Source organism: Thunnus maccoyii, chromosome 9, assembly GCF_910596095.1.
Source record: "Thunnus maccoyii chromosome 9, fThuMac1.1, whole genome shotgun sequence".
In the NCBI taxonomy this organism is placed as follows: Eukaryota; Metazoa; Chordata; class Actinopteri; order Scombriformes; family Scombridae; genus Thunnus; species Thunnus maccoyii.
This window is the reverse complement of record NC_056541.1, coordinates 17,501,782-17,528,085: the sequence shown is the minus strand read 5'-3', so window position 1 is coordinate 17,528,085 and position 26,304 is coordinate 17,501,782. Positions and strand designations below refer to the sequence as shown.

The 26,304-nt window shown below is 39.3% G+C and overlaps 2 protein-coding genes across 11 annotated transcripts in view; one reads left to right on the top strand and one right to left on the bottom strand.

The window, feature by feature from the left end:
• The window catches only part of LOC121904321 (netrin receptor UNC5C-like), a 210,685-nt gene extending 205,227 nt beyond the window's left edge, over positions 1-5,458 (top strand). For 4 of the 5 annotated variants that reach the window (XM_042422000.1, XM_042422002.1, XM_042421999.1 and 1 more), the window contains one exon: positions 1,497-5,458. In XM_042422000.1, coding sequence (XP_042277934.1) covers positions 1,497-1,659 — 163 coding nt within the window. In that variant the 3' untranslated portion in view covers positions 1,660-5,458. The remainder of the gene's footprint in view (positions 1-1,496) is intronic. The other variant, XR_006098207.1, reaches the window with a different exon arrangement.
• A 1,557-nt stretch (positions 5,459-7,015) lies between these two features.
• Positions 7,016-26,304, bottom strand: part of bmpr1ba (bone morphogenetic protein receptor, type IBa) — a 72,524-nt gene continuing 53,235 nt past the window's right edge. For 5 of the 6 annotated variants that reach the window (XM_042422075.1, XM_042422073.1, XM_042422072.1 and 2 more), the window contains 10 exons: positions 12,971-13,133; positions 12,678-12,777; positions 12,160-12,262; positions 11,111-11,207; positions 10,806-10,944; positions 10,519-10,711; positions 8,742-9,039; positions 8,362-8,537; positions 8,073-8,203; positions 7,016-7,990 (listed from right to left, as the gene is read on the bottom strand). In XM_042422075.1, coding sequence (XP_042278009.1) covers positions 7,865-7,990; positions 8,073-8,203; positions 8,362-8,537; positions 8,742-9,039; positions 10,519-10,711; positions 10,806-10,944; positions 11,111-11,207; positions 12,160-12,262; positions 12,678-12,777; positions 12,971-13,133 — 1,526 coding nt within the window. In that variant the 3' untranslated portion in view covers positions 7,016-7,864. The remainder of the gene's footprint in view (positions 7,991-8,072; positions 8,204-8,361; positions 8,538-8,741; positions 9,040-10,518; positions 10,712-10,805; positions 10,945-11,110; positions 11,208-12,159; positions 12,263-12,677; positions 12,778-12,970; positions 13,134-26,304) is intronic. The other variant, XM_042422074.1, reaches the window with a different exon arrangement.

The window sequence follows — 26,304 nt, the reverse complement described above, 5'->3', positions numbered from 1 at the left end:
AGGTGACAGAGTTTAACACACTAAAAAGTACCCTGGGATTGTGACAGTTTTTGTCAATAAGATTAGAAAAGTATTGAGCCAGCTGGTATTTATGCAAGAGATGCTTCAGACTTTAAAATGAGATATGCAATTTATCCCCCTTCCACCTCTGCTCTGTGGAAGGTGCTGCATTTCTCTAGTATAAATGTTATTATGCCACAGTGAGGCCAAAGGCTTACATTTTTTAGTTTTGACCGGTGCCACAGAGTCAAGGGTGGCCAAAACAGTGCTGTTGAATAGTGAGACATGTTTCTCTGTGCTCACATGAGATGGTGAAGCCTTGATATTGGTAGTGATAGGTGCCTCTCTATAGATTTCTGCAAACCTATGCAGGAGCAGAGAAGAGGAGGGCAGACAGGAGAAGTGTGTGGCAAATCAAGATCAAAAATGATTGCCCTGTGACCAGATAATTGAAAATCTTCTATCACAGGTTTGGATATAGAGAGACCTGAGGAGAGAACTAAATCTAGAGTATGGCCTTTAACATGGGTTGGATCATTTATACATTGTTGGAGACCAAAGGATTCAAGTAAGTTTATAAAATCACAGGTCCTGGCTTTGGAGGGACAGCAAATATGGATGTTGAAATCTCCGAGAATGAGAATATTGTCGTATTTCAGAGCAATGTGGAAGAGGAGATCAGGGAATTCACTGATAAAATCAATATTGGGCTTATGGAGTCTGTATACTAGTAGGCAGAAGATTGGCGGGGTGCCATCTAGCAGAAAAGCAAGAAATTAAAATGATGAAAAAGGGCCTTTACAGATATCAGGCCCTGTCGATACATTTAAACAACATTTTGAGGTGTAAGTCAGACTACTCATGAAGCAGCCAGTCTAGAAAAAAAAAAAAAAAAAAAACTTCTAAAAAAGTTTTATGAATAAATATCTGCAAAACAAATGAAATTACCATTAGCCTCTATTGTACTTTGTGTTTGGTGCTAACTGGCATATGCCATTATGCTAACACACTTGACTAAGGTGGTGAACATCGTGTACCTGTTAAACATCAGCATGATAGCATTGTTGCTGTGACTATAGCCCCTTTCTGACTTAAAGTTCCAGGTACTTTGGAACCAGAGGAACTAATCTCAGGAACTAAACTTGGAACTCAAAGTGACTGTTGTGCAGTCCTGTTTGTTAGCACACTCATGTTAGCATTTAGCTCAAAGCACTGCTGTACCTAAGCACAGCCTCACAGAGCCACTTGTGTGTCTGTGGACTCTTTACTCTTGTTACAAACACACTGGAATGTGCACTATACAGCAACAGTTTCCTCATTCTTCTTTGACTTTAAAATGAAAACTATGTTATTTTCAAGGTGATAATGCAACCACTTGATTCTATTTTAACTTTCCAAATAGGCTGTCAAGAAAAATGATTACAATTACATAACTGGTTATCATTTCACAACATTTACCATATCTTCGTCCCTCATCTACTCCTTGTTTTTCGCAGATACCTGAACTACTTTGCCACCAAGTCCAGTCCGACAGGGGTGATCCTGGATCTCTGGGAGGCCCAGCACTTCCCTGATGGAGACCTAAATGAACTGGCCGCTGTGCTGGAAGAGATGGGTCGTCATGACAGTAACTTCTCCTCCATGACAACGGAACACTGACGAAGCAACATGGTTACCGTGACAATGAATTCCGAAGACGATTACACATGAATTCTCTATGGTTGACACATGCAGCAAGGGCAATGAACAAATCTGATGTGAGCAAAAGAAAAGTTGTCACCATGGTGATTGAGCATTGGTTAAAAACCATAGTAATCATGCCAACATGGTAACAGACAGATCAAGAGGACGGCAATTGGAAAGACAGTGCTGAAACTGTGTGTGTATCTTTGTGTGTGCGTGTATTTCCGCGATGTTGCAGTGTCGTTTGTGACTGAAGGAGAGATAACCTTACCTACCACACAAACAGAGTCTATCAGGAATAAAAAAAAAACAAAACATACACACGCCTAAAAAAAAAAGACCTTGTCTAGTGTAACACCAGTTGTTCTCTCGCTGTTACTTTATACTGAACAAAGGGAAGCAGAGACAAGAAAAAGGGAGCAACAGAGGCACTGACCTTGAAAACCTCTATAGGAATGGAACAGAGTCATAAAGAGAGAGAACCTAAACAGATTACAGAAGAGTGGGAGAAGGTAGATTGAGGAAAAAATGAGTGTGAGTGAGAGACAAGACTCTTCAGGAAGACGAGAGTAAACACAGACAGTAGCTAAACTGATTATGAAAGGGAGGGATGAGATAAAACAATGGAGGAACCGGCAGGTGATCATCTGTAAGAGCAAGATGGAAAAGAGATAATGAGAGATGGGAGATAAGGAAATGATCCCACTCTTCTCTTGTGAGCCTTGGCTGTACATGTTTGCCAGTACAGTTTGTTGTCTTTATATCGTTTCCTAGGGAACGCTCTATGTATTCTGCTGTCCATATGTGTGGATCATTTCCTGCTAACAGAATTTGCTACACAGTGACTGTCAATCAAAGATCCTGACCAGAAACAAGCCCAAAAGTTTCCCACTTTGGCTAGATTTAGATTTCCTTCGATTAAAATTTTAGGATATCTAGAGGTACTAAGTCAAAGGCAATTGGACTTGCTGTCTACACACCATGACTTTTGCTTCTACTTTCCCTAAAAATGCCAGTCCAAAGATGATAACACTCTTGATGGAAACAGGTAAAAGCTGATTTTATATTTTGCTGTAAGATTATATTTTGACTGTTTTCAGCAGTGTACGGCAGTGACAGACTTGTGAAAGTGTCTGTTTTGAGGTATGTTTAAAATTGCACTCATGACAAACAGATAAACAAGGAAAATATGCAGACTGTCAGCTATTCATTCTCATGCACAGTATATTTTATAATAAGTTGGTTTTGCAATTGAAAAAAAGCAAACAGCAAGAAAGATTCTGCACTTATTGGGAGTTTCACCACAAGCCAGTGTAAAGCAAGACGATCTTAAAGCTATAAATGCATCTCTTTACTGAAGTCGTGTTAACATATTCTCTGCAGTACTGCTGCTGCTCTGTTCCTCCCTAAAGAGGCATTGTTTGGACAAAGCTGCAGTACAGATGTAGACTTCTGTAGATGCAGTGTGGGGAATTCCAGCCATGGCTACCACATTTCGGTTAACCACAAAAACTCAAATCCAGGATTCTCTCTGATAGATTGCTGGGGCTTGTTTCTAGACAGGGTTCAACTCAGAGAAAAAAGGCAAAAAGGGATAAACTAGTAATGAAACCACAAGACTTTTTAAATACAGTAATATACAAAGTACCATAGTGTAACGTGATAGTGAATTAAATACAGCTGATGTCATTCATTACCGCTAAATGTACCCAATATATACTGATTTTTATCATATTTTAAGTTTCTAGAATATATATATATAGACTACATATATATATTTCTGTCATATTTTTGGTGTCCCATCATCCCAGGATGTCAGTTTACTGCCATCAGGCCACATGTGATTTCATATGTGATCACCACTATGACTTTGCGGGTCACTAGCACCATCCTGTGGCCTTTGAAGAATAACAGCATTTACATTTTTGATCGTCTGAAATGTGTAAATACATGATTATCATGTTTGTCCTAATGACCTTGTATTATCATAATATTTTTGTTCAGTGATCATTATTGTGTTATTTACATTAACTTTTTTTTTTTTTTTTTTTTGCCATTGTACTGTTTTTATAGGTGTGAACTGTAGGGGGAGGGGATCTGTAACATATCAGTTAGTTGCCCTTTATCTGAAACTATGTTCTCTCCGCAACTAACATTCCAACTCATGGTGTATTTGTTGACAAAGTTGCAATTTAGAGCTGAAAATCAAGATACCAAGTAACGGGGCCCATGTAAAATGAAGTGTAATATATTTGTTTCTTGCAGAAAAACATTGCCAATCAAGGCTATCTGTTCAAGGCATACAATTCAGATGTATGTACTGACTGGGGTCAACAGTGTCTGATGAAAAGGCATAATTCAAAAAAAAAGCTTTTGGGGAAAGAAAAGCCTTATTTTTGTTGTCTTTTGAATAGTTGTCAGATGTCTTTGAGGATGTTAACTCTATTCACAATGCAAAGGACAACATGAAAATTCAGTTCAAAGGAAATATATGTACAATATTCCAAAACTGGAGTTGAGATATTTCTGCTCTGACCTATGGAGAGATGCCATATGAAACTGAACATCAGGTATGTAAGAGGAGATACTGAGGAGGATATTATAAAGTAGGTAAAGGCTGAGTTAACACTGGTACAAAAGGTCAGATCTTTACCTGGTCATGACAGATTCCATCTTGTGGCTGTCTATACAGGAGGAAACCTTGAGGCATTGATGTTCCCACTGATTTTTCTTTCTTTGTTCAGTCGATCAGATGTGTGGGAGTTAAAAATCAGACCTCTTGTATCGGTGTAAAACCAGACGTGGTAGACATGGAGGCCTCAAATATGTACATTTTCATATAGGACAGCCTTATTGACTAAATTACATAAGGTGTATTGTTAAATGACAGAGTGGATGTTTTGTATGTTTTTTAGATGCAACGTCTGGTGTCAGAAGTGGGGAAATCGAAGGAAAGAGTTGTGTTAAATTTATGAGGATAAAAGCCTAAAACATCGAGTCATTAATTCAGTTTGTTTCAGAACAAAACATGAACCCAAAAGTCACGACAATGTCTCTTTCATACAATGTGATCATCAACATCCCTGACTTATTCAAAGGCATACAAGATCAAACATTGAACTGATGAAACGTGTGCAAGGAAACAATCTCTTGAGAAATGTCAGTTACCAGGTACAGTGTAACTTCACTCAAAATGTGATCCTTGCCACAAGTCCACAGTTCACCAGCAGGATAGACTGTTTGTTAAAGGAGTAGACTGAAAAAGGGAGTTTTCATATTAGGAGGGCACATGTAAGCCTCCAGAAGGTGATCCTCCACGATGTGAAAATGAAGAAAGTAATGTCAAGATATCAAAGTATGTAAAAATATTTTCTATCCACAGTATGTACAGTTGTGTACTGTCCGCTATATTTGGCAAATTTCAGAATATAAAAAAAGAGCAGTACAGTTAGATACTAGTTTGTATGTTTCAAGTTTTTATTTAAGTTTCTTTCCTTTTTTGTAAAAGCAGTGTCTACTATGCAAACTTGGCATTGGTTATCATGATAGAAGTCTATAACTATAGCTGTGCTTGTAAGTGCATTTTTATGTTACTATCAGGGGTGATTTTATTTGATTAGGGCGGGGTAGTGTTGCTCCATTTTAGCTAATTCTGGCACGCTTCATGAATCTTGCTCAATCTTGCTGAATGCTCGCCTCTCTATCTCCTCTAATTGTTTTCTGTACAAAGTGTAAGAAAGAATTTTTAAGACAATTAAATTATATTTATAAGCAACACTGAAAATGTGTAGTGCCTTTGGTGGCTTATTTCTTCACAACTGTTCCACTTAGTGTGCTGTACTATGAATACAGCCTATAAGGTAAGGGGGAATGATCAGAAATGTAATTTGTAAACCATGAATATATACATTTGGTGTGTTTGATTTTATTTTCTGTGAAATTCACATTTACAGGTTCCAGACTGAATCGTGTTGGATGTTGTAGCCTCAAGGGGAGGAAATTGAAAAAGAAAATCCTTATGGTGTCACTGTTTAACATGCTGTGTGCTCAGCAGTACCGGCGGGTTGTAATGAGGCATGCCACTTTTTTTTTTAACAAAGAAAATATGGAGAGCATGCCTTAACAGTAAGAGGTGCTGCCAAGTGACTTGTTAGTATGCACCTCATTCAGCCACCACAAACTGTGCATCAGCCATGTGGATGAGTGAAACACTTTATTGGGGGAATGTTCAACCTTTTACTGAATAAAAACACCACCTTCTCTCACAGACAACTACAGTAGGTACAGATTAAATAACGCACATCACCCAAGAGGAAAGAAAGGGCATTTATAACACAACAAATCTGACACACCCAAACCTCCAACGGTGACAGAGCAGCCCTTTATTTGAGTTGGCAGAGACCAAAAAAGAAACTCACTGACCTTTGTAGGAAAGTTTATCAAGAGTTTTACAAGCTGAAAATGAATCGATTAGTTCCAGTTGAGGGAAATCTCAACTGGCACTGCTGTGACGGCAGACCAGTGGAAGACCTAATAGCCTGCTGAGCGTGGTGATGAAAGGTGTCCAGATTTACCTGGAGAGCCACTTCACACTGAGGCAATAAGGCCGTTTAAGCTTCCTAATACTTGACTGCTATAATGTGATAGTTTGAATTACTGAAGAAATTTGCCTGATAGAAGCCAGATGATGGATTTTTTTTTTTATGAGTCAGCTGCCATTTGACTTCAGTGTGACAGCTGCAAACAGCTATATGTAGAATTGATTTATTACGGTGAATCAATTCTACATGTACTTTAATTAAGATGAGGCAACCTCATGTGATGTCCACAGTACTCTGGTGGTGTGATCGTTTGGGGATGGCTGGGGGTGTTTGCCAAGAACAGTCAGTTTTTCAAAACATTGTTTGACAGTTTCAAAGTGAAGACTTCTGGTCCAGTTTGGGTGCAGCAGCTAACAACAGCTGCCTAAAACACACATAAAGAGTGACTGACGATACATAAGTACCGAGGGTACTTTGTTTTTCTGATAGAAGTACCCCATGACAAATGTCTTCTGGTACCCCTAAACTAACACAGGCACAATTCCACACAGTTATAATAGATAACTACATCATCAAGAAGGATGCAACACTACAGTTAGTGTACAACAGTTTCTGATTGCCTTGGCAGACTTCCCTTCCTGTAATTGCTGTGACACGCCTACGGATGGCACCATTCTGCTTAGCGCGCTCCCTTAATGTAATACCTCCTCTCCCCACTCAGGTTTTATTTTTAATACAAGTTCCACTGGAAGGCAAGGAAACAAAGAGGCCTTTAGAGCCTCAATCCAGAATTCATTTGGACATAAACTTTATTTTTCACATATAGTCTTAAAGAGTTTGAGTTTTACATGGAAAATACGCTTTTACAACTTTCATAACCCATCACAACTCAAAAATACAGGTATATCTTCTCTTCAGTGTCTACAAACATTACCAGCATAAACAAAACTTTTAAAGCCTCAAAATACACTTTTTTCCCCCTCTCACATAGTGTCAGTCCTTGTAACCAAAAGCAGTCAATTTGAGAGTGACAACAATGTGTTCAATCCAATTAAAACATAAAGCCAGTGGTGGGGTGACAGTGTTTTGAAAGGAGGTGTCATGCTGCAATTACAGATTGCCTTTAAGCACATCCCTTCCGCTCTATCAATCAGATCTTCATCTACAGGTAAGTTAGCTTTCACAGAAAGCAGTGATATAGTATTCCACTCACTGGTCAGTAGCTTGTTTGTGTAACTCTGGAGCTACCATGCCAGGTCAAACTCAATCTCTTTCTCCAAGGCCTTTGGAGCATGTGGACAGGAACCTATATCTGGTTTTAGAGTCCTCTCACTAGTCTGAAATGAAATTGTCTCATCTTCTCTGATGGACAGAACAGGGCCTCACAAGGCCTGTTGTCTTGGTTTTTTTTTTATTAATTTAGTAAAACACCTTAGTCCTGTCATAAATTTTCCAATGGGGACTTGTGTTGCAGAGTTGTGGGTTTCTGGACTTTGTGATCCTGCAATCCCCATGTGATCTTCTTGCTTCCTGTCTCACCTCCTTTCCCCAGGAAAAAAGGTATTGGTCAGCCTGGACCAGAGCAAGCATGATTATTAGTGCCCTTTCTATGTGTGTAACACACACCTGGCAGTGCCCGCTCACAGCTTGATATCCTGTGATTCTGACATCTTGGCAAGTGTCTTTTTGACCCGCAGAGCTGTGAGGCGGGAGGCTGGGTTGTGAGCCCAGCACTCTGTCATCAGCTTTCCCATCTGTCTCAAACACTGTGGAGACACACAATAATGTTAGGCAGTTCACCACTGTGTGTGTTTGTGCATGTATGTGTGTATATGTAGCATATTTCACCTCATCGCTGGTCCATCGATTAGGGAAGGATGGCCGTAGTCTCTTGATGCAGACCACCTCTCTCATGTCTTCATATGAAGGGTCTGTAGGGACCAACTCATGATACGGCAACTGGTACTCTTCAAGGATACCTATGAAAATAATTTCAGGAGAACATCAGTCTGTTCATGTGTTGTTTGACAATGACGGTGTTGATAAATTTAGTCAAATTAGATCCCAAAAAAATGTTTTCAAAGTTTCCAAAACTGTATCAAATTGCCATAAATACATACAAAGTGTGTTTATATACCTCCTGACACACAACGCCGAGCAATCTCCCAGAGGATGAGGCCAAAACTGTACATGTCTGCCATGATGTATGACTGAAAATGACTCCTGTTCAGAGTCTCATCCAGAACCTCTGGAGGCATGTAGCGCTTCGTACCCACTCTGGTATTGGGAGGGATGTCTACTTCATTGGTATCACTACAGAATCAGAGATCAAAGTAATCATTATTAATTGGAGACAAGTGCTCAACCCATTGATTCATCGATTCATTTCCAACCCTCCGCAAGAGCTTAAATTGAGCAAACTATATATTTAAGTTTAAAAAAATGGAAGATGGATATTTAAGCAAATAATGCAAGCATATCTTTGTATGCTGAATAGCACTAACAGCGCACACTCACCTGATGAACTTGACTGCCAGTCCCAGGTCAGCTATACAGCAGGTCCCATTTCGTTTCACCAGTATGTTCTTACTCTTCAGATCCCTGTGAGCAATAGCAGGTTTGCCCTGTGTGCCAAAGATCTCAGTGTGGAGGTGACAAAGGCCTGATACAGACGAGTAGGCCAGTCGCAGCATGGCTTTATTGTCTAGAGTCGTTGATTTGAGGTAGTCATACAGAGAGCCATTTTCATGGTAGTCGGTGATTAGGTAGAGTTGGGTCCAAGAGCCAGTTCCTTTAATATCTGCAGCTATAAAACCTATGGATGGAGTGGGGGGGTTGGTGGGGAGGATGATGAGAGAAAGAATTTAATAACCAGTGGGTTTCAGTGGAGTCGAGGAGGCAGTCTAGTCTAACCAATGGTCTAATGGGTTCCCTTGTAGCTTTAGCTCAGATAATTAAGGCAGATATAAATAACTTCTGTCCTCACTGAAAACACTGAGAAGCTAAATCAATTAAGCTTAATCATAGAAGCAGAGCAGAACAGACAGCTCTTGTTTCTGCTTTGTGGTGAATAGACAGGTCTCTGAAATTCTGTTAAATATTTAAAACTTTTTATAAATAACTAAAGGTTCTAGATTAGTAAAAACCAACGGAGCCCCTAATGTGAGAATGAGAATTGAGAATGCATGTCATGCATAAGAGATGACAGTTTTACTTAGTTTTAGTTTTACTGTATGGTACCACTGTTAAATAAATAATGTTGGGAAACAAAAGTTACCCACCAACTAAACAATATGCAAAATCAGTACATCAGCACACATATAACAATGTCAGTAAACTTTTTACAAACATTTTTAAGTCATTTTAAACTTCAACGTTTCACTCTCTTTTGAGAAGCTCTAGCATTGCCTGCGCTGAATATCAGTCTTTAAATTTGACAGTGTAGTCTTCTGTGCTGCATCTGATGTTTTCAGCAGCCGGTTTTCTCTGCTTATGAGACCTCAGTTAGTTAATGTTGGAGTTTGTCTTTTTTAGTGGATTTGATGACATTAAGTTATTAGTAAGTTAAGTTATTATTATTATTATTATTTAAGATCTTAGTGTTCCATTCATATTGAAACATGTATTATCAACTGTAGAACGTAGCAATATGCACTAAAGTATTTAGTCTGTCTTGTAATTTACTGGCAAGTGATCTCTTGCCCCACTACTTAATTACTATGCATCTTGTGGCATTTAATTATGCAAGCTTTGGTTTGCAGTCTGTTGTTGTCTAGTTTATAATTAGTTGTGGTGTATGTTCTCTTGGCTATAATTGATCCGTTTTGGCACTGTAGTATGGTGCTGCTTTGTGTTGCAGCATAGTTAAGAATGGACAAAGTCCAACTCCAACAATGGTGTATTCTTAGTAAGTGTTGTTTGCAGGGACGATTTATTGTCAGTATGTTTTTTGTTTTATTGCTACAAAACCAAGACATAAAATCCCTCTATCATTATCTATGTATAATTATCATCATCATCAATTTTCTATCAATACACCATTTGTCATAATTTATAATTTAGGATCACTTCTACCATGAATACTAGAAAGACTTCTTTATCATCTGTCACTTCAAATCTCAGTTGGACACTTTGTTTAAAGCGATGTAGTACAGAGGGGGAAAGATGAAGAGAAACAGACAAATAGAGCAGCAAAGAAGTGCGTACAGACGAAAACAGGCCCAGAGGGAGCAGCTTTGCAAAATGTTACACGTGAGAGACAGGCAGCGTGACAAAAGAAAGAAAAAAGTCTTACCCAGTATGTTCTCATGTCTCATCAGGACAGTCTGGTAGATCTCAGTCTCTCTGAACCAACTGGCCTCCTCAGTGGTGAAAAAAACTTTCACAGCCACTTTTTCTCCCCTCCACCTGCCCATCCACACCTCTCCATATCTCCCCTTGCCTATCTGCTTCACCATCTGAATCTGCTTGGCTATCGTTCTCTGCACCTGAGGAAGAGCAAAAGGTGGGCAAAGGTTAAGTGATGTCTTTCTAGATGAACTATTCAGATCCTGACCTATGTGTGCACTTTGGGTATCTCACCAATAGAGGGAGCCCTGAGCCTGAGCCAGAGCTTTGCGACTGCTCTATCAAGTCCTTCAGAGATTCTCCTGGGGGAATGTAGGTCTCATCCTGTTCAAGACCAATACTGTACCGAGGACGAGACACCTGGCGCTTATATCTGTAAAATCACATAATTATTCAACATACCCTCTTACACAGGAAAAATACCATAAACAAATGGGAAAAGAAATATGCACCGTAGTGAACAGTATGTGTATTATAATTGGATGTGTGTGAGTGACTCTGGGTTTATATGTGATTGTTTAACAGTTAGATTTAATTACCTGAAGTAGCAGAGGACAATAATAACAGTTAGTATGATGCTGCACACTGTGACTGAGATCAACAAGGCCATGTGGTGGATCTTTCCATCTACATAGACTGGAGAGGGAGGAGGATGAAGAGGTGAACAGATGAATAAAAGGGTGGAAAAAAGGGGAGGGAAGGGTGGTGACAGAAGAAAAGAAAGATGGAATTGAAGAGAGGAGGATATGAAGAGACAAGAAGGAATGGTCTGTAAGCAAGAAAAACAAAATCCTACAACACATTTGTCTTCTACCTCTTCTTTTAGTCAATAATCCACAATAATGTGAATCAACTGGACATTCTCAAGATGGAATCATTTTCTGCTTAAGAAACTTAAGCTGAAACCAAGGAAGAAAAAAAAACAACCAAATCAAAAACAATAAATACATGGAAAGGAAAGAGAAAATTAACCAAGTAATCAGTCATCCTTACAAGTCACTTGAAAGAACCAGTGTACAGTAAATCAAGTACAAATCATATTTCACTCATCAATTTTTCATTTTCTTCTGGCACACAGTCCTTTCCCTCAACAGAGAGAGGAAGCCCTCAGTCGAGTCGATGAATTCTCATCCTGATCCCCTATGATAGGGTTTCAGATTGATGACTCTGCCCTCGGTATCTGCTGGGGCTTGTGATTTCCCTGGGAATCTAGGCTTACTGTCTCACATACACAAAAAGACTCTCACACACACATAGAGTATAATATTGTACACAGCAGAGACCTCACTATCCTCTTGACACCCAGCAGCTTTGGTGAGCTCAGTGTGGGGAAATGTGACAGTAACTCCCACTGTCTCCTCAGCTTTAGCTGTCTTTGACTATGTGACAATGTCATGATCTCTCTATCTCCGATTCCTGTGTGCTCTAACACCATCAGTCACAGTTCTTGGTCCCGTCTGTATCGCTGTCACTTCCACACTGTCACAGTCACCTGCCAACTAGTGTACAAGTGGCTCTTTATAATTGTTCTTGTGTTTCACTGGCGAAAAAGAGACATGGAGCGATGAGAGCAGATAAAGAAACTTACGAGGTGGCTTGAGTGGTGGCAGTGTAGGATGCAGGTTTCTGTTACAGTAATCTTGGTCTGTACAGCATTCCAGTGATCTCCTTTGACGTGAGCTCCATGTGTCCTGCAAGACAGAAAAGTGATTGTTTTTCCTGTTTTCTCACCTTTTTATGCTTTCTGTTTCCAGTTGTTAATTTAATTGGCAGAGATAATCAACACATTTGGGCAATTGACTAATCATTTAAGCCATTTATAGAGTTAAATATTCAAATGCACAACATTCATGAGGATGGGCTACTAAATAATCAGAAAAATGAATCAACAATGAAAATAATTCTAAGTTGCTACATTGGATTTAATTTTGCCAAAAAATCTCAAGAGGTGCGAACAAATACAGTTAGATCTAAATTTTCTGCCTTACCATGCTAAGTTGTTGAGCTCAACATTTTGTAAAGATCTCAGATGGAAGGCACAAATGAGATGGGAAAACAAGATGGGTGGGAGATAATTAGATTGTAATGTTGCAGTCATCTACTCACCCTGCACTGAAACTCTGATCCAACCTGCCCCAGGCAACCTGCAGTCTGGACCGGTACCCCTCCCTCTTCCTCCACCATGGTAAAACAGTAGCCATCCGTCCTGGAAAACAAGATTTAGCTACAGTAAGTAAAGCAACCAATAACATCATTTCATGGAAACACTGTCTGTTAATGCAATCATAGGTGCAGGTACTGTTTGTGTTCAAACCTAGTTGCAGTTATTATTTGAGACATCAGGATGGTTTAGATAGAGGGCAGCAACTTAATATCGCGCGAGTACCTTTACCGCTTACCTGCATGTATTATTAGTTGAATCATCCGGGCAGTGGTGATAGCAGTGACACCACAGTAGTCTTTGCGAGGATGAAGCAGGAGCTGTGCTGCCACTCGCCTCCTTCCCACTCTCTACTGCCTCTTTACTGGATGCTCTTAGCAGCATACTGTCCAATATATTGCCTACAAAACAGAGAAGAGCACATGCATGAATTATACATAATACAGTTTTACAGAGGAAAGAGCACAGTACCGACACTGGTTAGGGACTGTATTAGTACTGCCATCAAATGTGTGGAGTATATAAGAAGATGTTTAGGATAGAAAATATCCGCACAAAGGTAGATATTGTCACTAACAAGCATAGGCGCCAGATTCAAGTATTTTATCTTTGTAGCATACTGCATGGAAAAAAGTAGATCAAGGACAGAAGGGGATATATTATGTTTTTTTTTTTATTAGGTGAGACATGCTTCAACATACAGAATAAAGAAAAGCCTTCGAGCTAGTTTAAGCAGACATTTCAAGCTGTGCTGCTACACATGACATACTCTACTCAATACTCCCACTCTTTTGCCTCTCTTTGCCATGATCCACTGCTTACATGCTACCACATTTGTTGCTACTGCTGTTCATCATGAGCAAGCTTTTGTTACTGTAACCTGTGTGTGTGCTTCAGGCTGTTTTATTCATCTCTTGCAGATTTGTTTGTGGTCGATGTCTTGGTTTCCACAGGTGCTAATTTCTGCCCTTATACGCACTGCTTTCATCTACCCACGTGCAGTATTTGCATTTATTGTGAATTAATTGTCTTCTTGGCACATGTATGATGATGGTTTTATATTGTATTAATGTATTAATGCAGTTCTGATACTTTCTTCTTCTCCTTCTGCTCCTCCTTTTTGCTGTTAATATTGCATCTGATAAGCTCAACCTCCACCTCAGCATGCACCTGCGGGTTTGTATGTTTGAGTCCCCCTGGGGCAGAAGTTTAATATCTTCACTCCCCAATCTCTGCTGTGGTGGTGTTACCTTGCAGAGATGAGGTCAGATTCAAGACGGCAAAATATCAACTCTGTATTCATATCATAAATACATTCCACATGAGCTGGCTGACTGAACTGAAACATACTGGAGTGAAACAGACATTGAAACCACTATCAAACTGAAAAAAATGGACAAGAGAAAGCTCAGAAACATAAAAAAAGCAACATATACAGTAGAAAAAAGAAAAACAAACTTTAAGCTTGAACACCTGATACTGTGCAATATGTTCACTCACAGCAGATGTTTTTTTTTACTCTAACAACTGATACAGTTCCTAAGAACTAGAACGAAGCCGTTGTATTCCCTACTTATCCTATTTCAAAAGGGCACCTGTTTGTCACTTGAGGGAAAAAAAGGATCACGGAAGTGTCTTTCCTTCATGGCTTTTGAGATTTTCATTCATTCCAGCATGATCATTGAGACCAGATGCTTAACAGCTGCAAGCGGAGATGGTCCAAAATAAGCATGAGTCTTTCCTCTCTGAAATAAACTACTAGCAGATACAGAATCTGCTCTCCTACTCCGCTTTCAACCTCTCGTTCTGAAATTCAGAGGTTCCTTTTTCAGCAGATGCCTCTCCTACAGAGTGAGAACCAGCAAATCCTTATACAGAATATGTGAATAGGCACAGTCATGATGTAGGAACCAATTATCTACTTTCATTTATCTGTGAAAATGTTTACTGTCTTCATGAAGAACAAGTGATGCGCAATAAAGTGGAAGTGACTGAGATACCTTTCTTAGGAATTTAAATCACAAACTGCAGTTTCTTTTTCTTACAGGTCAGGACAAGCCAAGAGAAAAAGATTTTTAATCTCCCATTTTACAGAACTGGCTGTGACTGAGCATGGACATAATTACATAAAAACCATTACCGGCTGTGCACAGGGAAACTCCAACTACTGGCCACTTATCATGGGTGTTTAGTTTTTCTTATTGGGGGCTGTAAAGCTGGATTGTCCTCAAGGGTTGAGGTTTTGAACAGTCTTTGTGAAAAATGTGTGAAGCGTGGAAGCCAGTATATGATGTCATATACTGGCCCATACCCTCAAGCCCCTTGATGCTGCATATCACAGTTCTCTTAGCTTTATTGCAGGTGACAGTTTTAGAACCCATCATTGTATCCTCTATGAGAAAGTGGGGTGGACATCACTTACCACTCGGAAGGAAGAACACTCTTTGTTATTTATAAAGTCATGTTAAATAAACTACCATTTTATTTATCATCACTTTTAAGACTTAGAAATATGGGATACTGTACCCGTTCACAAGAATGCATTACCTTGGATATCCCTTGTATTAACATAGAGCTGGAAAAAACTGCATCCACCTACTATGCTCCTTATATGTGGAATATGCTTCAGGACTCCCTTAAATTAGAAAATGTTTTAACCCTAGAACATTTTAAGATTCTGTTGGACGATGTTTTATATAATGAATGCTCCTGTTTTTCTTCATGTATCTGTTTAATCCCTGTCTAATGTTCTTACTTACTCTCTTTTTCTTTGTTCTTTTTGTATTTCATATATCATTTGTCTTGTGTTTGTGTTGTATTTATGTTTGGTATAAGATTGTTGGTTTTACACTTTTGTTATATGACTTGTTTTGGTTGTGCATTGCAGGGCACCATTGTAAATGAGCGTTATATCTATATCTAGGGGTCCTGCTAATATATACTGAAACTTATCTAGCCATACAGCAACAAGTAGGATAGCAATGGCAAAACACTAACCCTTTAAGGCTAATGTGACCTGGTAGGGTTTACAAGTGGCCATGCAGCAGCATGGCCACTTGTAAACCGACTACAACTCTGACGTTTTCTGATGTTTTTTATTGCTATTGCTTTTTCTTCTTTTACTCATATGCTCGATACATTGTGTCAGCTCTTTGTGCAACAGTCTCCTCAAACAATAATTTCAGCTCTATAGTCAACTTTTTTGATTAGTGTGAATCCTGGGTGAGGCTTCTTGAGACTAAGCACTGAGGTATAATTACTTCAAATAGGGGAATGAACTACACCTGGTCTGATATGAAATCTTGTTGGGATAATATAGTGACACACTGTGCCCTATGACAATTAGGCAAAGTCCTACAACGGCTGGACACCGCTATTTAAAATCTACTTCAAAATCAAAGTACTTACTAGTATATCTAGTATAGGCAGTTGATTGGAATGTCACATTCAAATGTGAGAACCACCCCAGAGTCCTTTTCAGTGACTACACCATGAATCGGGACTCACCGTAATGTGCTCTTTGGATAGAAAGATTAAGATCTGTAGAAAGCCTCACCTCTGAAAAACTCATTTTAAGGTGGGAAACTTTAAATTGTGTTGTATATTTTCAGGGTGGCTATGTACTGCCAGTCAAATTTCAGATAATGGGTTTTATCTTCTCTTTCATCTGAGCAAGACTGTCTTTCACAAAACATCAAAGAACTAGAGATAGACTTCACTGATAGACTCAAACATACAGACAATCGCATTTCTACACACATATGCCAAAAAATGTATGCGCGTGTTTCTCCAAGTTTTTCTGTCTGCCTTGATTTATTTCACTGTCACTAATACTTTATCTGCTTTGTTGTCAATGTGCTGCACTTGTATTATTTGATGTTCATGAATCTGTAGTCAAAAAGAGTTACCTCAACTTGAAGTGATGTTGACTATAGTGACTACGGCTCAAAGAAAGGTAAGTCAAAACTCAAAGTCAAAAGATAAAATACTGTGTTTGCCAGTTATATTCTGATCTAATGCTTACACTTTTCTCCTATGTGTTACAATCCAGGAGAAAATGCAGTTGAATGGATGAGATGGTGGTGCTCATTCATCTCAATCATGTTGACTGTGATAAATGTGAGTATGCAGACAATTAAGAAACACTCTGATGTGATTTGACATTGATTTTCTAGCACTTAGTCCCTCTCTCTTCATGATGGACATGTGTGCACTGTTAAATGGAACCAGTATCACAAAATATATGATACTGTGAAAAAACATAAAATAAACATGCATTCTCATACAGTAGCTTCATAAAAAGTTTCTACTTTTTTTTTTATTTGCACATGGGACACTATCAAAAAAAAAAAAAAAAAACTTTAGCAAATTCTTTCAAATAAACACTTCCCTTTGTAAATGTCTCTCTTGTACACACTGATAATGTGTTGACAATACTGCAAGAGAGGGACGGTGGGGTTTAAAGGGGTCACATTAACAATTGACCAATTTGAGAGAAAGGGAGCGAGGAAGAGTAGGAGGGGGAGAAGAAAGGGGGATTAACAAACGAGAAGTGACAGAGCTGCGGGGAACTGGTGGGCAGTTTAGCAGCACACAGAGGGGACAGAGCAGAGGCCACTGGCCTTTTCCACCCTTTCTCTCACTCTCTCCCCGTCCCTCCCGTCACTTACTCCATCCTACTCTCTAATGCTCACTCACTTTGTGTCTCACTCGTTGCCACCCTCTCTCTCACCCCCCCTTCTTCATCGCCCTATATCTCTTTCTTTAGCCCTTCCTCTGTCTCTCTCCTGCATATCAGCCTTTAATAAAAGTTCATAGCCTTTACTTCCCCCATTCAAACCATCTCATTATTTTCTTTTCCTCCACTTGCTCACACAACCTCTCAATCTTCTTTTCCCTATTCTCATCTTCCGCTTTCTTTGCCCTGTCCTCCCTATGTGAGTCCAGTGGATAGTCATGTGAGGTGCTGCTGTGCTGTTGACAAAACACAAAGCCTTTCCCTTCCATCCTACACCTGAGATCCCTGGCTACTGCTCTTTGTGTGTGTGTGTGTGTGTGTGTGTGTGTGTGTGTGTGTGTGTGTGTGTGTGTGTGTGTGTGTGTGTGTGTGTGTGTGTGTGTGAGAAAGACAGTGGGAGAGATATAAACAGAGAGACAGAGAGAGAGAGAGACAAAAAGGATAGAAAATCCACAACCTAGCAAAAGGTTGTTTGATTCATTAATGCTCCTTGCAAAAATAAAACGCACATGGAAATTTGAGTGAAAATGATCAACCCAATACTTATTGGATTATCTGTGTTAAATCAGGAATCATTACTGGATTCCATTTAACAAAGTGTGTGCCATAGAAGACTTGTTTGCTATGAGCTAGAGTTAGTGTTCCTCTGCATTTGTGATTCTTTTTGAAATGCTATCACATTATTTTAAACTGTTAGGTAGTAGCAGCCCTACAATGCTTACATCTCACACTCACACTGTCACATTACAAATCTAGACCGTTATTTACATATTTCCACTATGTTGAGATATACTTAAGCATTACCTGGCTAAAGCCCATATATTTTGTCACTTCATAATGTAATATCAATGGAATTGCTTTATTTTTGAAGTGTGACAATGGCTGCCTTACATCTCCCTGCTGTCTCCTGATTCTTTGGAAATGTCAGGCATGTGAGCGAGTCATTTGAGGTAATCTCACTATGCATTGCTTTGTATCTCTATCTCTATCTTGTAATCATGAATCAGTGTCTATTTGTCATATTTCTCTTTCTACTTCTGGCTAATGGATGCTTTGGATACAGAGACTGATAAGTGCTTTATTGGTCCTGAAGGTTATAATCTGTTTTTCTATGAGTTTGTCACGTCTGTCTGTGGGAGTGAGAGTGACTGGGGTCAAATATTCTGCTGTTTTAGAAAGCAGGAAGGCTTTGACCCTGTATGTTCTTCAAATGTTATCTTTAAAAAATTCCATGGAACTGAGGAAAATGTTTTATTCTATATTAGCAAATACATTGATTGTGGTTGGTGAGAAAAATATAAAACCTGATATAAATTGTTTCATAGAGGTAAAGGAGATAAGGCAACTTTTCATCTATAATGTATTCAGAACTTGGATTGGATGATGAGAGGGGCCAGGGACAGTAAATAAAAAGTATAGTATTGTCCCATGGCCTGGTTCTGGCTGTTAAGTGCGACCCCCTTGCACTGACCAATGGGGCTCCAGTCCAAACCATACAAAGTGCCATTAATGTCAAAACATACTGCCAGTTAAGTAATAGATGCATGCTGAAACTGGCAGAATTTCCAGGCACTTCAGTGACACTATAATTGTTTCAAGCTCTTTCACTAAAATGGCCTTTCAGATACCATTACGAGCTTTCAGGTCTCCCCTATAGGCTTTTCAGGCTTGATGGCAGGATATAGGGGCCACTGTCAACACGCAATTAACAACCGTGGCCCCATGAACCCCCAAAAGCTAAAAGGACTCTTTTCAACAGATGCCGCTTTGTACAAACTGAAACAAAAAAAAAAAGAAAGAGAGAAGACGACAGATATTCCGATAGACAGAGGGGACAGAAGTGAGTGAGAGGGATATTGTGCATGAGATAGCAAGATGAAGAGGGGAGATTCAGAGGAAGATAGACAAAGACAGACAGACAGAGGGGAAACACAGAGAGAGAGAACATAATCATTAGTCATCCCGGCCATGTCAAACAAGGCCTACCAGAAAAGCCCTTTCACCGAGCCCATGTAAACACTGCCCGCATCCCCCTTCCACTTAAGACACACTCATTTGACAACACTGTTCCCTTCCTTCACTGCACCCCCCCCTTCTTTCCTCCCTTCTCTTCTAAGTAGTAGTTCATCTTCCTGGTGTTTGACAGTGCCGTCTGTGCATCGGGAGAAACATGGAAGGTGAAAGGGTTTTTTTTTTCTCTTGTTCTCTCTCTCCCTCTCTGAAGTTTTTGCCTTTCTCTCCACTTCCATGTGCTTTCAGTGCCTGTTCTTATCTCCAAATTCTTCTTTCTGTCAATGTTGAGATGAGCCTAGCCATCCCACATGTACAGGAATGTCTTAATGAACCCCACTTTGTGAGCTATAGGGTGGATGCTGGGAAGCTGGAGTTGCCTGTCTCACTGTTTTGGCTAAAGTTAAGCCCTGTTTCAACCAAAAGTTCTCTGTACTTTGGAATTCAAATGTAATTTGTCTTTGAGTCCTGTAAGCTGTCTCTGTCTTCTCATCTCAATTGCCATGTTTTATCCTGGTAATTGAACATATAGATATAGATATTCTGATTTAAGAAGCAGGATTACTGCTCATAAACCACAGTGCACTGTTGATCAAACTATATCCTCTAATATTTGAAGAGGAAAGATCAGGCTGGATCACTTACACTTCAAGTTAAACCAATTTGGATTCAGGGATTGTGCTTATTGACACTTGTGTTAAAGCAAGATAATGATTCTTTGGCTTCTCAGTCTCTAGCTTAAAGGCACACAATCTAAGCCACGGACCTGTGGTCTGCTGTGTACATTGGTGCCTTGAGGGCAGGATGAAGTTATGCATCATTACTCCTCCACCTCCTCTTCCTTCCAGCTTTCAAAAAGAAGTACACTCTGCTCTTGCTCTCTTTCTTTTTCTCTTTAACATTTTACATCACTTTGTTTCTTTCCTCTCCCACATTTTAACACCTCTTTATTCATCCACTCTCCTAAATGTCTCAGATAAATTCTATATGTGGGTGCTACTTCAAAGCGCAAGTAGCTACAATATCTAAGGACTGGGGAAACTAGTTTTCATGTGAGGAGCAATATGGCAATTGCCAATGGAATTACATTTTTTTAATTGGGTATTGGAAAACACAAGGATGATTAACATGCCTAGAAAACACTAGAAAAAAAAGCTCTAAAACCTGAATAGAGACAGACCACAAAGTAGCCAATCACAAAAGAGGAAAGTGGTGCCATGTGGCATAGACACAAAAAAATCCTTTAAGATGGATTTTTCTTTAGCACAATAGAAATAGCGAGTGTAAGAGACAATTGGGGGCAAAAATGTAAAAAAAAAAAAAAAAAAAGTTTTTCTTTGACAACTACCTATTTTCAAATCTTGTAAGAGTTGCATTCAGCTCTTCTGTCCTCCAGCACAACAACATCATCAACAGCTCTTTAAACATTCCTTCATTATGTCACACTGATGAATGATGCGGTAATGAGCCAGTGCCAGTCTTTAGTTATGCAGCTGTCATCTGCCAGCTTTATGCTAAAACCAGCGGGGGGTGTGTGTGTGTGTATGTGCACGTGTGTGTGCATGTGTGTGTGTGTGTGCGCCCTCTTTTATGGGGATGAGTGACAGGTACACAAGGATTCCGGAACTCTGAGTTCATTCCAGAAGGCCCTCAGCGTCCCCTCGGTGGAATACAAGGAAATGATGAAACGGTCCTTTAAGGAGGTGTGAGAGAGCAAAGCAAAGAATAGAGAGAAAGGAGACCAGCTGGTCTCTCGATCAAAAGCTCCTTTGCTCCTTCTCATGGCCATCTGTGGGCTCCTTCTCATCACAAAACAGCCCACATCAACTCACATGTACAGCGGGCATACGGCCGGATCAGTGGGCTGTAGCTATGTACTGTATGTACCTCTAATGCTGGAGGTTCAAATTTGGCTCATAAACTACTTAAACTACATCCTGACCACTTGAAACTGATTTTCAATAAAGATACAGTAAAGGTAAAGTCACAGACAGTAGAGCAATGTAATGAAGAGATTTTACTACACTACGTCTACCATTGAAAGCATACTTTAAGTCAATGAGAGGAACTGCATTACAGCAACAATCAAAAAGAAATTCCCCTCCATTTTGAAAATTCCAGAAAACTATTTTTATTTAGATTTATACTATCTATCACTACTGCAATATGAAATCACATATGCTGTAATGGTAGATTATATCCATACCACCAGCCTCTAATAAGACACTTAAAATCTAAATCCAAATCAGGTACATTGAGGCATTTTATTAAATTGTAACTACAAGAATGGCTGGCTGACAAAAATATTTACTCAGAGTATAAAAAATGTATAGTTAAACAGAGTTCATGCACTTCAGAATTTATGCAGAGAAGATAACGTTCTCCTAAATGTCTTTTCAAATAACTCCTGTGGAAGACTAATGAAGCTGCAAAAAGCAATGGAGATCTCCTACAGATCCCTCAAAGCAGCTGCTCTTTTATTCCATCAGACAGATGTGTGTGCCACAAAGGAATGCTTTACCATATGCAAGAGCATATACAGAGTTACAACACATATACAGTGTCTGACATAATATCAATTTATCAGAGTAATCAGAGAAAACATGCTCTATTGCTACACATGATATTCAGGAAAAGAACATCTTTAGACTAAGTGAAATATACTCTTTACAAACATTTAGTAGGAACGAAGAAGAGAAATACTCTGAATACCCTCTGGATTCATTAAATTTGTTCTAAAATAGCACGAACCTGGAATAATGACAGTCTCTGATCTCCACACACAGACACACAACATCTGTGTGAACTGCAGTGACTGTGGCAGTTACTGATATAACATGAACCGTTGGTGAACTTTTGCCAATTAGTTCCATTGGTGGTTTCTGTAACTCTCTCGCTGTCTGAATGTCAAGTGTTTGTTCCTCTTATGTGTGTGTGTGTGTGTGTGTGTGCATGAACATGTTTGTTCTATAACAATTCCTGAACCTAACCACAAATCAGACATTGCATACAGCCTTCAATGTGTGGTTTGTAATGTTAACTCATATTCCCCTGAAACACCTTAAACTGAGTGTGTTCAGATCTATTGACGCAGATATGAAATCCAAACCTCTTCAGTTTGAGGTGTCTACTGCTTGATTAAAGATTATACTTTGTGCCTGCAGTCTGTCAGATGTTGACAAGAATTCCCTTGTGTGGTATTAACCCTCAAAAAAATATTTCAAATACATACTGGATTTAAATGTATAAACAAAACTATAATTAATTAACAAAGCCTCCATAAGCCCCCCGACCAAAACATATCACCATAGCCCTGAACTCCCTCATTAGAAGGGCTAAAAGTTATATCATTACACACTTATATACTGTATGATCTGTTTTTGTCACATAATACAACATAGACTACAATGCACACTCAGTAATTACCCGGTAATAAGCGGCACTGAATTTCAATACACACAGCCACAGTTCATTCAAACTTGGCAGCTATTTTTATCATATTGGATATGCTATTCCCGTGATATCATCATGTGACACATTGTTCCATCATGGTGGCATGCAAAAATCATGCTGATAAACAATAGCCACACACTCGCCAAGTCAATAGTTGGCCATGGCAAATATAACAACCCAAGTTTAGAATTAAAGGAATGTGACTCTCGCACCCACACCGTGCATATAATAGAGCAATTAAAAACACACACAGACACACGCTCACAAGCTAAAAGGTGGTTTGGGAAATGGAGAATGACAACAGCATAGTAGGGATGCTGCTCTTTTGGGAGATGCAATCCTTCGCTGCTAAAAACAGTGGGTTTTATGGTATGTAAATTCATAAGTCACGTTGTGTGTGTTCATACGTGTCTACGTGCACACACAAAAGGCAAGCAGAGAAGACAAAGATGAGAGAAGTTAAACTACTTAAAGCAACTTAAAGACATGCATACAATCACATTACCAAGCAGTTTTCAGTCATGCATTACATCATTGTAGTGAGATACAGGAATCTTTTCAAAATCACACAATCTCTCAACCTCTTGTCTTTCTTTCTTTCTTTTCTACACTCCACAGTAAGGTTCAATCTGAAACAATGCACACACAAAATGTTGCACATTTTTATGATGACAAAGCATCCTTAAACCTGATTGTTGTTTTATAATTAGGGCTATAAACTGATCGAATTTCATCTCTGTACTCAAATAAACATTGTGCAGCTGCTCATCTCTTGGTAAACACAATACCCAGGCAGACAAACACACGCTAGCTGAGGAATTGCCCAACTTCTAACACCCGTCTACTGCATGATTTCTTAAAATAAATACTCACACAAACTTTAACTACATAGCAGACTCCAGACAACATCAAAAAAGGATGAGAAAGTGTTAGATGTGTAGAGAAAAGTTTGAGTGAAAGATGGAGGTGTGCAAAAGTAGCACTGTAGAGAAGGAGGATAATAAGTAAAGGAATAAGGATAAATAAAGGAATAAGTTTATCATCCAAAAGTTAAAGGTTAACAAAAGTCACAAACCTCAGTATGGATTCACAAATTGATTGAAATTAGACACTAAAAAGGATAATGTGAGTCTGGCGTTTGTAATAACCTTGATGACTCGATGTGTGATTTGCAGCTAGGTCCAAATATCCACTTTGTTCAACTGGTATGCACACAAATAGCTTGATTATAGTGAATGCTCAGATTAAGTTAAGAGTTTGTTTAAGTTGTTTACAGCAACCCAGGTCAAGCTGTTTCGATACTCAGTAATTTCTGGAATGATGAGTGGTAGCACACATGCTGATAGGGAACAGAAAGTGCATAACGTAGGAGATTTTGTTTTCTGTTTTTGACCTTCATGAATTACAGAGCACCTTGACACAAGCTCTTTTATTTGTGATTTTATTTGTAACAGGAAAGATGTGACCATATTGTTTTTACAACCATCACTTCTCACTATCTAGAAGAGAAAAAAAAGGCTTGATAAGTGGAGAAAAATCTACAAGACCAAATATCAAGTTCAGTTGCTTGTGACTTTGAACTTAGATATCCTATGATCTATATAAGAATTTTTAAAGGCATATTGCCAAACCCCTGTTTTCCATACTGATTTGCATCATGTTCACTCCTGGACTGTGGTGGCAAATAACCCATTAAAATCACTAAAACGCTTATATGATTGGTCTGGTGTGAGGTGTTTAGCTCCTCCGATTCTCAGTAGGTGTTTTTTGAGCAAATAACTATAATTCTGTAAAGTGCAGACTAATTTTAAAGACACATGTTACATCTTACAGTCAATCTAATCTAAAAAAACTAATGGTCACTATAAGCAGATCTGGTATCTCATTATTTGCATGCAACACAGTTCCACACCCAGTGATTTCAACTCACTTCATCCACAGCCTCCTTCAGCACTGGCATTTAAATTCATGTAAATGTAAAATGTTTGTTTGCTCAATATGGGTTCGTTTTCATTTAAATGTTGTGTATCCCAGGCTCTGCCACAGGGCTCATGAGCTTAGAGTCAAGTCTTGTGTCAAGCTTGTGCAGATTTGTTTTGGAGTGTCACAGCAACAGAGACACCACATCGCCAAACACAAATGTGTGTTGTTGTTGCTATAAATGGTTTAAATCTTGACAAGACTATCCAGGCTGGATTCATATCACCGAAATGCAGTTTCACTCAGTTCTGACATTAAACATGCGTATCAAACAGCAGTATAACCAAAGGCTCCACTGAACACACACACACACACACACACACACACACACACACACACACACACACACACACACACACACAAACATCCACACATTACACACTGTGTAATAAGATACCAGAAACAATCATTTCTCTTTCAGGACACATCTAGCCTTCGACAGGGTCAATCAAAACATCTATTTATCAGCAAGCGAAACCACACATACACAAAACATTCACACTATGACACACAAACACAATCATTTTCATGAAGAAGTAAAAGCCACTGACAATAATTGTTAGGGCTGAATGATAAATTAACAAAATGTGAATTTTGAGACACTGAGAGTGAAACAAGGCAAATCTGTGTGTAAGTGCGTGTCTTGCTGTGTGCCTGTGGAGTGTGGGTGTGTTTAGTGTATGCGTAGGTTAAGTGCGTTTTTGTGAGGCTGATGGTGTTAATATTACAGCTGCCATGTGTTTATTTCCCAGTGTTCTGGTCTGTGGCGTCTCAGTCATCTCCACAGGCTTAAACAGTCATTTTCCAACCATTCACCGCCTGTATGTGTGTGTATGTGTATACGGTATGTGTGTGCTGTGGGAAGGTATTAATGTATTTCCTATTAATGTGGAAAATGTGTAAAGTGAGGACATTAGTTTGTATTCGTGTGACATGCGTGACACGCACACATGCCAGCGATCTGTACGTGTAATCAATGTGCAAGTCCCTGCTTTCCTGTGTGTGTGTGTGTGTGTGTGTGTGTGTTTGTGTAAGTGTGTTTACAGTTGCATGCGTCCCACTGTCTCCTCCATGTGATTAGCTTCCCATTAACTAAGTCACATATCACCCATCACTGGCTCCAGGCCTCCTCTGTACTATCTCACTGGACAAACATGCTGTCAGCCAGGCCCGGCGTTCACACACATATACACACGCACACACATTCAACATCCACTCCCATCTGGACACCCATTAGGTACCTATCATAGCGTATGATGATTGTCTCTATTGCAAAGCCATTTGGTTAAAAGTGGGCATCCTGACATCCATGAATGACCTTAAATTACAGCCTGTAATACATTCTTTTTTCACTGCCACATTTAAAATAGCAGATTATTTCTTTCTTTCTT